A 13,208-nucleotide genomic window follows, 5' to 3' on the forward strand; every position below is an offset into this window, starting at 1 on the left:
GGGGGGGGGGGTCGAAGTTTGGGTTTGGATTTAGAAAGTAAACTGAAAGGCATACAAGTGCTGGGTTGACTTAATTACTACAGTGTGAGCTGGTAGGTTGACTCCGAGGGCAAGCGTATTTGTTGTGCAGAGAATTTGCAGATCGCCATTCAAGAAAAGACCTTCTATAAGGTTCCGATCCTTCATGGAAAGTCCGCCATTGTGATAACCAACTTTTGAAAAGAAGAAACCAAAATAATAAGGAATAGAACCGATTCCTATCATGGAAAATGAGCATTGCACACTTCTTAAATAAAAAAATCCCTTCCCCCAAATACATTCTTCCACTAAGAGCAAACAACTTATGACAATGCAATTTCAAGGGCCGGATTACTTTCCTGGGGATGGAAGTTCTAGAAGAAAATAAGCCTCATACCACCATAGAGGATGTAAGATTGCATTTGTTTGTCACTGCATGATAGTGAAGCATCCCTTAGCCTTTCCTCTTGTTCTCTGCTTTTGGTGAAAGGGTTTGAATGACCATAGGTCATTGCTATTTGTGCCAGTCGTTGAGCTGCTTCTTGTGCTCCTTTTCTAGTTGAGCAAAAGACAAGTGCAGATTTCCCTCTAGAATATTGCATTAATATATCTGCAAAGCAATTCTGGTCAGGTCCAGATGTCAATGGAAGAATGAAAAATAAAGATCAAACAGGATACTCTGTTGAACACCATCAGCACCTTACCGAATATGTAGTTCTGAAGCCGCTGGATAACCAAAAAGTGGAGTAAATCAGCAAATCAGAATTTCAGATTATAATAATGAAAGGAGAAATCTTGTTTTGTTACTAAGTTTCTGACAGTTATTAGCGCAATGGAGTAAACAGACCATAAAATGTACATACCTTCTCAAACAAGAAGTCGTTTTTTGCTGGGGTGTATCCTGAGAGCAACAATTTGCATTGTTAAAATTATACAAGGTAAAAGGAACAAGGTATGACAACACATATGCAGTATCATTCTTTCTGTAATTATTCAATTTCAGATGCACGAAGTGATGCGTAGTGTACATCATCTGTTTATGTTATCCATCTGCTAATTAAATGAAACATAAAGTCATTCATATGATAATAGTGCAAGACAACAGTTTGCACCGTTAAACTCATGTGAGGAAAAAGGAACAGTCTACCCCAAATGCAATATGATTCCACACAATCTCTGATTGTTCAATCTCAAATGCACAAAATGACATGTGATGTCCTTCATAAGTTAATATAAGTGCATGCATGCTTTAGACGGTGATTAGCTGCACACCCAAGACTTTGGTAGTCAACTTTACAGGCCTCATTTCTTCCCCAAACCTGTAGCAAAATGGGCAGCCACATAAGTCACCCAATGGGTGCTGCCAAAGACGAGAAACAACAGATTCATCATGCACCAAAGTGGTAGAGGTACCTTTTAATTCCTTGATTGGGAACCATTAACCATTCAGCTGGATGAACAAATTACCGATCAGTCACTCCGATAACTAGAGTTCATTGGGAATATTTATCATGCACAATCTTTTGAGAACCCAAAAAAAAAAAAATAGAATGAGGAATTTACCAAGATCATCAATATTTGGAATGGTAGCAGATATAGCAAGAAAGCGGACATGGGCTAGAGGACTTGATTTCATTTCAGTTTTGCGAGCAAGCATTTTGATCCGACTAACTATTGCTTCCAAAGCTGCTCCACGAGGATCGTTCAACAGATGAACTTCGTCTATAAGCACAAGGGCTATATCACCAAAAAAGCCCAAGCCCCCATCTTTTATGCGATAACGAGTTACAGCATCAAACTTCTACAGAAACGATAGATCATTCTAAGCCATAAGCATGGTATAGTTCAAATCATCAAAATAAAAGAATTAATTGACTTTGTTTGGTCTTGACCTCAGGGGTGGTAAGAATAATGTCTGCATCCTGTATGTTCCTCATGTTGTAATGTTCATTGTCACCAGTCAGTTCCAGGCAATTAATACCCCATGACCCAAACTTTTGGTTCCACTCATGAAGTTTCTCTTGTACTAAAGCCTTTGATGGAGCTACATAGACCTGTCACAAGGAAAAGAATTTCCAAGTATTGGGCCATAATATCACAGAATCCTCAACTTTGAAGAAGTCCGCTTATCAAAGAGGTAGCTACAAGCAGAAGTCTTAAATTCATGCAATTAAGGAAGACATGGCTCCTCATCCACCCCATCATCCCACCCCCCAGGCTCAATGCAGAGTCTGGACAAGACTGAAAATAGGTATTATTAATTACTGGCAACACATTGTTTGAGTTACTTAAGTAATGAAGAGAGACGTAGCTTTTGACGCACCAAAGACACCCTTTCACCAAGGATACATAAAGTCAGTAATTCCCAAAGAAAAAAGAAGAGCAGATCGTTAAATAACTGAATTTCAAGCTGGAAGACATGAAACAAGCAGAGCTACAGACCAGAAGAAATCATGAAACTCATATGAGCATGGACCTACTATTGACTTGAAAATTTTATGACAGAAGAATAAAAATTGAATTAGGTACAAAATAATGTCAAGCTAGTTTCTAAATACTATGCATCAGAACACAAGTGCAACACTCCAAATTAGCCAAATTTTAGAGTAAACATACGGTTTTCATTGTCCCCTTTAAATGAATCAGTTTTTCCTCCGCAGAGATGAACCTCGAAAAAACCCTCAGGATGCACAACTCAAAGAGCACCGTTTTTCCACTTCCAGTAGGAGCTGAAATAACCATGTTTATGTCCGAAAGGTAACAAGCGGAGAAGCATTCACTCTGCAATGAGTTAAAGTATCTGCAGATCCCATAAAAGTACAGTCATCTTGCACAAATAGTAATTGATTTTCAGAATCACCTCCAAACAACCAATGTTTAACGTTGTGCATGAGAACCAACCGTTCTTTTGGACAATCTACCTTTTGCAAATTTCCTATTACCATAATTGCTGTCAATATCATCTTGTTATTTTGCAATTGTATGTCTGTCATCCTTTTCTTTTCCTCGTTAATATAGAAATTCATATGTATTTCAATCATACCAAAAGAGGATTGAAATCTGCACAGAGCTAATCTAAAACTAAGATAAATTTTCCAGTTCTAGCAGTTTTAGGAAATGCTCAGTCAAATGGGGAATAAAATGAAACTTCTTCGCTCCCCCAAGCACTCAAGGACCCATAGCCTCTTTTTAGGTATGATGATCAGCAATATTGAGTACTAACTGACGCCTAAATTAAATACGGTACAGCTTAAGAACAAAAATCCACGTATCAAAGCACTGACTCTCAAACCGCAGCAGCATTCCTGGGATAATCAAATTCACATACAATAAAAGCAAAACAACAAAATAGTACCTGAAACCATAGATTGAATGAAAAGGAGCAGGTAAATCCAACACTGATTTCAGCGTGTAGTTATCCATAATGAGTTCGTCTCCTGTAGTTCCAATTTTAGGAAGACTGTATTTCCTAAATCAGCCAAACAACCGCAGGCGACAAAAAAAAAAAAAAAATATATATATATATATATATATATATATATTGAGTTTAACAAAAAATTAACAAAGATAATTTTTCACTGTAAACCCAAGTATGACATGTAATCACTTCAAAAAAAGAAGAATATCGTTATACCACTGTGTTTTAGATTGCCTCAAATAGTTTAACTGGTTGCTTTTAAGACACACCAGCCCCCCCCCCCCCCCCCCGCCCCCAAAAAACCCCCCCCCCCCCCTCCCCCCCCCCCCCGCCCCCCCCCCCCCCCCCCCCCCCCCCCCCCGCCCCCCCTCCCAAAAAAAAATCAATACACTATTTCCACTGAAATACCAAAAAGATATACTTCTAATAGCAAAACCGCAGATGATCGCGTAACTTCATCCACAATATCTCAACATAACATAAGACTCTCTACTGAATTACGCAAATTGATTCACGAAATGAGACTTTATCTGGAAAACATGCGCACTTTTTGCATTCGGAAAGAAAAAGAATAGTAGTTATATTAAACGAAAATTTTCCGTTGAAGCTTCGACGATTTCTAAATTGGAGACATAAATCAACAAAACGTAAAAAAAAAAAAAAAAGGACGGTAATCATCTAAATTGCAGCTTTTGATGACGTAATGATCCGATACCTACTTTGTCACCGTCGACGGCGGCAGAAGCTGGGAAGTTTCAGAACGAGGTCCGACGGAGGACGAAGGACACTGCAGTTCTGATAGCTACTGAACACTACTATACTGTTCCCGGTTCACGCCTTTTCTGTGTCTTAAAGTTTCAGTTTGAAATGTTCTAAATTCTACGGAAATACCCTTCATCTCTATGACAATTCATACTTACCGCCACCCTGAAGTGTTTTTAAAGTATTCATTTATTAAGCCTGCTATCCATTGTTTCTGATTTTTATAAAAATTAATTTTTTTTGAAAATTCAAGATTAAAATATAAAAAAGGAATTCTCTAGCTTTTGATTTTTACCTTTTTCTTAATTTTTTTTTAAAAAGTCGAAAGTTAAAAGAAAAAAAGCAATTAAAAACATCACATAATTGATTTTCTAAAATTAAAAACAAAAAACAGTTCCAAAAACCCAATTAAATACGTTTTTAACTAGTAGAAGACCAACCTTAGATGAGTAATAAAACAATAATATGCCTTGTACGGTTTAAATCCTTCAAGTATTTAAAAAACAAAAGACAAAAGAGGGTGATGCCATTATTATTAGAAAGTCTGGTCTTCTTTAACTTTTTTTTAAAAAAAATTAGCATGTCATAAAATGTGCAAATGAGCAAAAAAAAAAAAATTATGTCTTGTCGTGCATAAAATATGCTTTTTAGACATCAGTAAAATCTAATACTCACCCAAAATACCAAAAGCATGACCAGGTACGTCAATAGTACAACTTCGAATTGTTTATAAACTCTATATTACTTTTAAATGTAGGATGCTTATACAATTTTTATCTACAATTCTTTTTGACAGAAAGACAATAAAATATCCCAACTAACCACTCATAGTCATTCGATAGTCAAGATTCAAGAGCAGCAAAATATTAATTATGATTACATAAACAACTCAATATGCTATCAAGTGCCAACTTTGATAACAAATGAAAGGTCCAATGACGGACATGAGACATCATCGTAAATCTTCACAGGACTGGGAGACGGGGTCACTTGTACACGTACTTGGAAATTAATTCATAACAGCAAAAGTAATTATTAGGCTAAGCCAAAAAATCTTAATGAGCCCAAAAATCTTTAGCCCGTTTGCTGATTAGAATTACTTTCGGTCCAATTTAATTAGGCTAAGCCAGTCCAGGTTTTGTAGAGGCTCGTTAAGGAGCACTTTTTTGTTTTTGTTTTTTTTAATCTCCCCCCTCCCTCCCCTCCCCTGGGGGTTAATACGCACCTTCAATAATTGTAAAAGCTGAAATTCGTTCTCATTTTTTTCATTAAGTCATTTATTATCAAGATTATTGTTCTCACAAAAATTTAATAAATTCCCTTTTCCATCTACATTGACCCCTAAACAATTTAAATGTTTTAATCCTTACAATTCAAGTTTCAAGAGTTCTCTCTTATTCTTTGCCAGTGGATTCAGATCACAAGGCAACAGAATTTCGACTATATTTTCAATCTCTTTCTCCCCACATGCGAGCCTTCCACCTGGCATGGCTCTCCCTCTTCAGCTGCTTCTTCTCTACTTTCTCCATTCCTCCACTCATTCCTATCATCGGAAAAGACCTCAACCTCACCGCTTCTGACGTGGGCAAGGCTGGGATAGCATCCTTTGTCGGTTCCATCTTCTCCCGCCTCGCAACGGGCCCTGCATGCGACCTCTTCGGGCCGCGTCTGGTATCCGCCGCAGTCTCCCTCCTCACAGCACCCGTAGCCTTATCCATGTCTCTAGTCTCATCCCCCCATGGCCTTCGTCGCCGTTCGTCTTCTCATTGGATTTTCTCTGGCCAATTTCGTGGCCAACCAATTCTGGATGAGTTCCATGTTCTCCGGCTGCGTTGTTGGACTAGCCATTAATGGCGTTGCCCCCGGCTGGGCTAACGTCGGCTCTGGCGTCACTCAGCTAGTCATGCCGCTTATATACAATCTCTTCACTACTACCTTGAACATACCCTCTTCTATTGCTTGGCGCATAGCATTTGTCGTCCCAGCAATTTTCCAGGTAGCAACGGCGCTTATGGTATTCATCTTTGGCCAGGACTTGCCTGATGGAAACTACAGCGGTAGTATAATACATATAAGAGCTCCGAGTAAACCACAACAAAAGGAAAACTCTTGCTGGAGTGTGCTGTACAACGGCCTGAAGAATTATGGAGGATGGATACTGGGGCTGACATATGGGTTTTGCTTCGGAGTCGAATTAACAACTGATAATATCATAGCGCAGTATTTATATGACAGATTTAACGTGAATGTTCAGACAGCGGTTGCCATTGCTGCGAGCTTTGGTGTCAAGGCCAGCGGGAGGGGTGGTTTCAGATGAGATGGGAAGGAGGTTTGGAATGAGAGGGAGGCTGTGGGGCTTGTGGGTGGTGCAAAACGGTGGTTTCAGATTTAACGTGTTGCTCGGGAGAGTTAGAACACTTTGGGCCTCCATTTTAGTGATGTGCGGCTTCTCTTTGTTCGTTCAGGCAGCTTCGGGCCTCACATTTGGCGTTGTTCCTTTCGTTTCCAAGAGGTGGTAGATTTTGGGCCACTGGCCAAGTTTAAAAGCTTGTGTCAGGAAACATCCAATAATTGATACACTAGTACTATAAGAATTCAGATTCTCATCATCAACATAAGTAGAATAAGAGCCAAAGAACTCTTCTGACGTGGATGGTTTTCGTCGTCCTCTCACGTGCCGCACATGTGAGTTACCAGCCATTTTTTTCCCGCGCTATGCGCCAGAAGTCCTGCATATACTTCTCTCTAGGGTTTTCTTAAATTCCTCCGCCGCCGCCGCTTTGCCTCACCTTATTCTCAGAAGCTCCGTCTCCTCGACTTTGTTTTCTCTTCTCCTTTCTCCTGCATTTGTCTTTTCTTCTTTTCTATCTCGTCTTCCTCTCTTCTTTCTTTTCTCCTATTGTAGATGGATTGAAGCTGTTTTCTCCTCCCTTCTCCTCTTCTTCTCACCGCCGCTCCTTGGTCAGATCTTTCCCTCTGCTTGTTGCTCTCAAAATCTTTATTATCTCTCCTCCTTCTTTCCTTCTCATTCTTTGATTTCATTCTTAAATATTACTTTCACCTTTTTATTGTTTTTCTTTTTTCTTTAATTTTTTTTGCCCGATTGATCGGCTGATACCATGAGAGCTGCATATTTCTTTTCAAAAATTATTTGTAGCTTCAAACCTGGTAAACGAAATCGCGGCTACCATAGTCGGCCATACACAAAATATGTAACTCCACGGTGGTCTTTTCCACTAATCTTTTTTTTCCCGTTTCTTGGCTCCTTGGTTGGGAGACTGCTGTTTTTTGTCTTGCTTTTGTCTTGCTTTTGATTTCTTGACTTATTTTTCAGTCTCAGATAGAACTAGAAGTGAAGCGTCAACTGCTGCTTCCTCTCTATTGTTTCAGGTACTACCTTGGTTTTTCCGCTACTTTCCCTTCATTGCTGATTTTTTTTCGCTTTCTTTTCTATTAAAACTTTGGTTACATTGATGTTTTGTCTTGTTTTATCTAGAATGCAACTAGAGTGTAGATCTGTGGAGCTTTCAATTTATGCACTCTTATTTTTCGTCTGAGAAAGAGCTACAAGCACTGAAGCATCTTCTATCCATTAAGGTACTACCTTCATTATTTTGTTATTTTCTCTCTATTTTTGTTTATTTTCCTTCCATGTTTGAGCAATTGTGGTGTTGCTGTTTTTTACACTTCTCAGCTGTTCTTTGTGCTTGTTTCATGGCTGTTTGTATTGATTTTTACCCCTTGGAATTTTTTTTTTTGAAATTTTTACCCGGTAAAATCGCTTTCTGGCTATGGCATTTTTTTCGCCTCCTAGATTTTTTTTTTTTGGTTTTTCCTTTCTTTTAAGCTTTTTTGTGCTTGTTTCATGTGCTATTTGGGTTATTTTTTAGTTCTAGGATTCCACCCTAAAAAGGCAAAAAAAAATAAAGAAATCCCCGGGACTTGGATTTCCGGCTAGAATACATATTTTGTCTTCCTACCTTACATTTGCTCTGCATTCCTGTTTTTCTCCTCCTCTGTAAAAACTTGTTTGATACTAATGGTTGTCGTATTTTGTTGTGCAAGCATTTTTTTCATTGCTTTTAGGAAACTGGTTTGTGATTTCTTTGGTGGTTGTTTTCCATTAAAAGTTTTTTGTTTGTGTTGCAGCTATTGCACCTTTTTCTTGTGTCGTGTTTGCTCATTTTTTTTGAGTTGTTATCAGGCTTGTGATACTTTTTCGTCGGTGCTGTTGGAAATTTTTTCCCCTTCTGTAATGCCTTTTACTAATCAGTTTGTGATTGTATTACTAATGCCGTTGTACTGTACAATTTGTAAGTTTTGCATTCAGATCATATTTAGAGTAATAAGTTTTACATTCAGAAGTCAATTTTGGAAAGAATAAGTTTTGCATCAGATCATATGTGAGGCTACAATTTGTAAAGATTAGAATAACAATTTTTCATACCAAGTGCAAATGATGCTTGAAGTTTCATTCCTTGGAGCAAACATCTTTTATGTTCTGTTTTTTGTATTTTTTGGGTTTTGCTTTTCTTTATTTTACTTTGAAGCTTTTCGTTCTGTAAGTATCTTTGTGATTTAGTTACAAGAAGAAAGAAGTTTTGTCCTCCTACAATATTCTTTAAAAATTGGAAACTTATGTAGTCCATTAATCTTATTTATCTAATTTTGCTTCTATCTTTCTGTCAACATAGAGAACATCAGGTCTTATGAGACAAATTATGACTTTTTATTTTCATTCACTTGGTGGTGGTGGATTTTTTTTTTGGGTTAGATCTGTTTTTTCCCTCTTGATCTGTAAAGAAGTTTTTTTTTCGGTCTGTGTCTTGCAATTCCTGTATGCTTTTGATTTTTTGATTTGCAAAGTTGTTGAATGCTCATGCTTGTGGTCACTGGTTTATTTTTCTGCTTTTGCTTTTTGTGTGCATTTCTTTCTGCCATTGTTTTTCTGGTTTGGTTATTTTTCTTTGTTAGCCATGTTGATAGCATTGTACTTTTTTTGGTTATTTTTGGTGTGTTTCTTTTTTGTTAGCCATGTATCTACCTGCATTTGTAAAGCAGACCCTCCAAAATTTTTCGGTGATTATAGGATGCAATAAGGGTATCTCTACATCAGTGATTAATATGCTTCTTCATTATGTAATTGGCAACTTGGTATTATTGCTTGTTCTTTTTTAATTAACCAGATACTCATGAAACTCTCGCTTGCACTGCCTTGAGTTCATACAATTGTATTCCTCATGAATTTATTTTTATTCTCAGGTATGAAGGTGCACAATCTGTAGAAGCCTTGCTAAGTTTGTGAACACTGAAGAAGGTAATGTTATTGGTTAGCCGGCTTGTATTTTTTGGTCCATAAGTGTAATCCATGTTAACAAGTTTGATAGATTTACGTTAAACTATATTTTGGTAAAAGTGTTGAATAATCCATGAGGTTGTTAAAATCCAATCCATATTACTTATGAAGATTAGAAATTTACTTCACCTTAAGATATCCCGACGAAGAATTGTGCTGTGATATCTTAAGGGGCAAAAGATCAATTTTTTTTTAAAATTTTTCTATATTGGTTAAAATCTACAATGGATTATTTCAAGTTGTGATAGCACTGAAGGCTACAATTAAGAAACAGGTTAGTTATTAATTTGCTTCTTATGTGGTTTTTTTTTTCCTCAGTAGTCTATAACTAACCCTCACTATTTCTTTAATTCTTTCTTCTATTTCGATTTTTCCCTTACCGAAAGGTCTATCTACAATGGATTATTTCAGGTTATGATAGCACTGAAGGCTACGATTAAGAGACAGGTTAGTTTTTAATTTGCTTCTCATGTGGTTTTAATTCTTTTTTTGGGCTCTGTGGTCTATTACTAACCCAGAATTGCTACCAGTGATGACAAAGAAACTATTCAGCATAATTTTAAGGATGGCCAAAGTAGCCAGCTTAAAAAGTTGTATGAATTTGGCCTTATTCTTGTAACTGCGATTAAATATTAGCACCTTGGCCATGTGGTTTTCTTGTTTTATTCTTTATTGTTTGTTTCACGTGACAGGTACACCTTGATTACCATGAAGTTGGTTCTAATATCATAATATCTGCATCATATCAGGTTATATGGCTGGCTTTTTTAATTTTTCCAATCCTTCCTAAGGATCTCGTTTAATTATTATTAAAAGAATTTATCATGAAGTTGAGGACTCTTGATTTTTCTTGTTTGGAAAACAGGCCACTCTTCAAGGATTTGTAGCTAAAAGGACATCAAGAGAAGAAGGTGTAGCTTTACTCAGGAAAATTGTTGAAATAGCATGCGAGGTACGGGATATATATTATGATAAAGCCAGCAAAGGTTCTTGGGATGTTATTGGAGATCCAAAAGCTTTAAACGTCCACTCCTTGTTGCTGCTTCTGTTGGAAGCTATGGAGCTTATGTTGCTGATGGCTCTGAATATAGGTGAATCTTTTAATTATTTTCTTACATTGGAAGCAGAGTAGTATTTCAGTGCCCAAATACTGACTTGAAATATTTGAACTTGTGCTAGAAACTTTTCCTCTCGAGCACTTGTGATCTTCTCATGCATTGCAGTGGCATATATGGGGACGCAGTGACTCTGGAGACTTTGAAAGATTTCCATAGAAGAAGAGTTCAAGTTCTTGCCGACTCTGGTGCTGACCTGATTGCATTTGAGACAATTCCAAACAAATTGGATGCTATGGTATTGTTTTTGAGTTGTGACTATCTCAGTGTACCTCAAACATTTCTTTTGCTAGAGCAATTTAGATGTTTTACTGTCTATTTTGCCTGATTGCTTCTTGATATAGGAATATACTAAGATTCTTGAGGAAGAAAACATAAAAGTTCCGACCTGGTTTTCTTTCAATTCTAAGGATGGGATCAATGTAGTTAGTGGGGATCCTATATCAAATTGTACTGCAATTGCTGATTTATGTGATCGAGTTGTTGCTGTTGGAATCAACTGTACTGCTCCTAGATATATTGATGGACTTGTCCAATCAATCAAGATGGTATAACCAATTCTAGGATGCATTTGAAATGAATGAAATTGAAAATGATAATCAAATTTAATTAGGAACATTGGTTTTAATTCTCTCGAGAAATCTAGGTAGGTTATTGTCATGTCTTAGTTCTAATTGCAGTCTTTTAATCACAAGATCCTTTTTTTTTGTTTCTAAGAATTCTCATTAGAGAAACCAATTCTGGGTCATGATTATTAGATGTATCTCCATTGCATCAATAAATTAGAAATCAAAAAATCTTGGATGTCCATTTATGTACATGGAACTTATTGCTTTACTTGCTAATATTTCTGTAAGTCACTACTAAACCGATCCTGATATATCAGCATTTTCCTTTTTCTCTTTCCACAGTCTTCCCAAGTTAGGAGCTCAATTGAAAAAAAGAAAAGAAAAAACCAGAAACCATCCATGTATATATATATATATATATATAAATTCTAAGTATAAAACTATGAAGTTAAGTACATCTTTAAACAGATGTACCAACATTTCAGCTGTGTGTGAAGTGAAGATCATCCTAACAACGTTAGTTATTCTAAGCATAAATAAAACTATGAGAATGTTTGTTGATACTTTTTGTTGGCTGATTTCAACCACCGAAGAAATGAAAATGCTGTCTTATTAGGATTTTATGGTCCTTAAGGTATTAACACTTGCTAAATTGCTACTGGGCAGTTTCCTTGGATTTCTTGTTGGATTGTGGATCTATTTGCATGAATGTTTTCAAGTCACTTATCCTTAGGGTGAGGATTACTGATCAAACTTTTGTTTGCTTGTACTTGTCAAATGAGATAATGGGGAAAGGGAATAAAGAGAGGCTGGGAGAATTCCTTGGGGAGTTGCAGAGGAAAGAGGATACAAACGACAGGTATGTTGCTGCTCTGAGAGGGGAAACGTTGATTAGAAACCGATTTGTGAGAATGCAACCTTTCCCAAAGCAAAGCACAGCTAAAGTTAGCAAGGCATAGGAGTAGATAATGAGACTGCTGTTGGCAGACTTTTGTACCCGGAAATTTTTTCTATTTTTTTCTCCCTTTTCACTACCATTGTAGAGCACACTATTGTGTATGTCTAACAGTAACTTCTGATTTACTGGTTCTTTATCATAATGGGATCACCAAGACTGAAGCGTAGCTTGTATATATTTGTATTTTATAAAAAGGACAAATATTAGATGGTATAAGGACAGATATTATAAAAAGGACAAATATTAGCTTGCATACATTTGCACTATTATGAAAAGGACGGGCTCGTCTTCTGTACCGGTAGCCGCTCTGAGGAAATCACCGAGAAAACTAGTGGTCATACAAATTTTCAAGAGGAAAGGCATAGAAAATTTTGCTCCTGGTGTTTTAGCTTCAGAATTTATCTTTAGTCAGTTTATGTAAACTAGGGAAGTGTACCACCGCATGGTGATTATTGATTTTTATATTGTTAGCTGAAATTTGTATCCATCTCTTTGTGATTTTCCTACTTTTGGTATATTTGAGTTCTCATACGAATTAAGAAGATTTGAGATATGATCTACTTTTTGTATTAAAAGTCCAAAAATTATATTAATATAATTGTTTTCACTATTTTGAGAACATATCCATTTTGGATTAAGTACAAATCATTTACTAAACTGGGCATGTTCATCATTTTTACCCTTCCGCGCACAGCGCGTTTATCCTCCTAGTTGTTATATAGGCATGATCGTCGGTATATTAATACTCATGTGTTTCTGCAGGTCACTTAGGAAGTGAATCAGGCATGTAGGAAGCGAGTGGACAAAGGCAGTTTGAACAGCGCTACGTTTCTCAGGCTCCAACGTCAAGCAGCATCTCTCTGATGGCCTTACTGATGCTTGTCTATACTCTCCCGGTCAACCCCATTACTTTCCCCGGAGGGCATGTTCTCTGTCCTTCCCAGGAGCCACCAGATTCCATTTAAACAGAGAAAAATTAACGCTTGCTCCGTGAGATGACAAAAGCCCTAAT

At 37.1% G+C, this 13,208-nt stretch overlaps 1 protein-coding gene and 1 pseudogene across 1 annotated transcript; both read left to right on the plus strand.

The window, feature by feature from the left end:
• Positions 1-96: 96 nt before the first annotated feature.
• On the plus strand, positions 97-6,717 carry LOC113756448 (high affinity nitrate transporter 2.7-like; the record flags this gene model as incomplete). Its single annotated transcript, XM_027300133.1, is given in 5 exon segments — positions 97-171; positions 4,298-4,305; positions 5,607-5,932; positions 5,934-6,481; positions 6,483-6,717. Coding segments are annotated over 5 exon segments (1,192 nt in total), but the record flags the coding sequence as incomplete, so codon positions are not given.
• Positions 6,718-9,771: 3,054 nt separating this feature from the next.
• On the plus strand, positions 9,772-12,197 carry LOC113756449 (annotated as a pseudogene).
• Positions 12,198-13,208: the final 1,011 nt, after the last annotated feature.

The sequence above is a fragment of the Coffea eugenioides genome, unplaced genomic scaffold (genome assembly GCF_003713205.1).
Source record: "Coffea eugenioides isolate CCC68of unplaced genomic scaffold, Ceug_1.0 ScVebR1_2344;HRSCAF=3357, whole genome shotgun sequence".
NCBI lineage: Eukaryota > Viridiplantae > Streptophyta > Magnoliopsida > Gentianales > Rubiaceae > Coffea > Coffea eugenioides.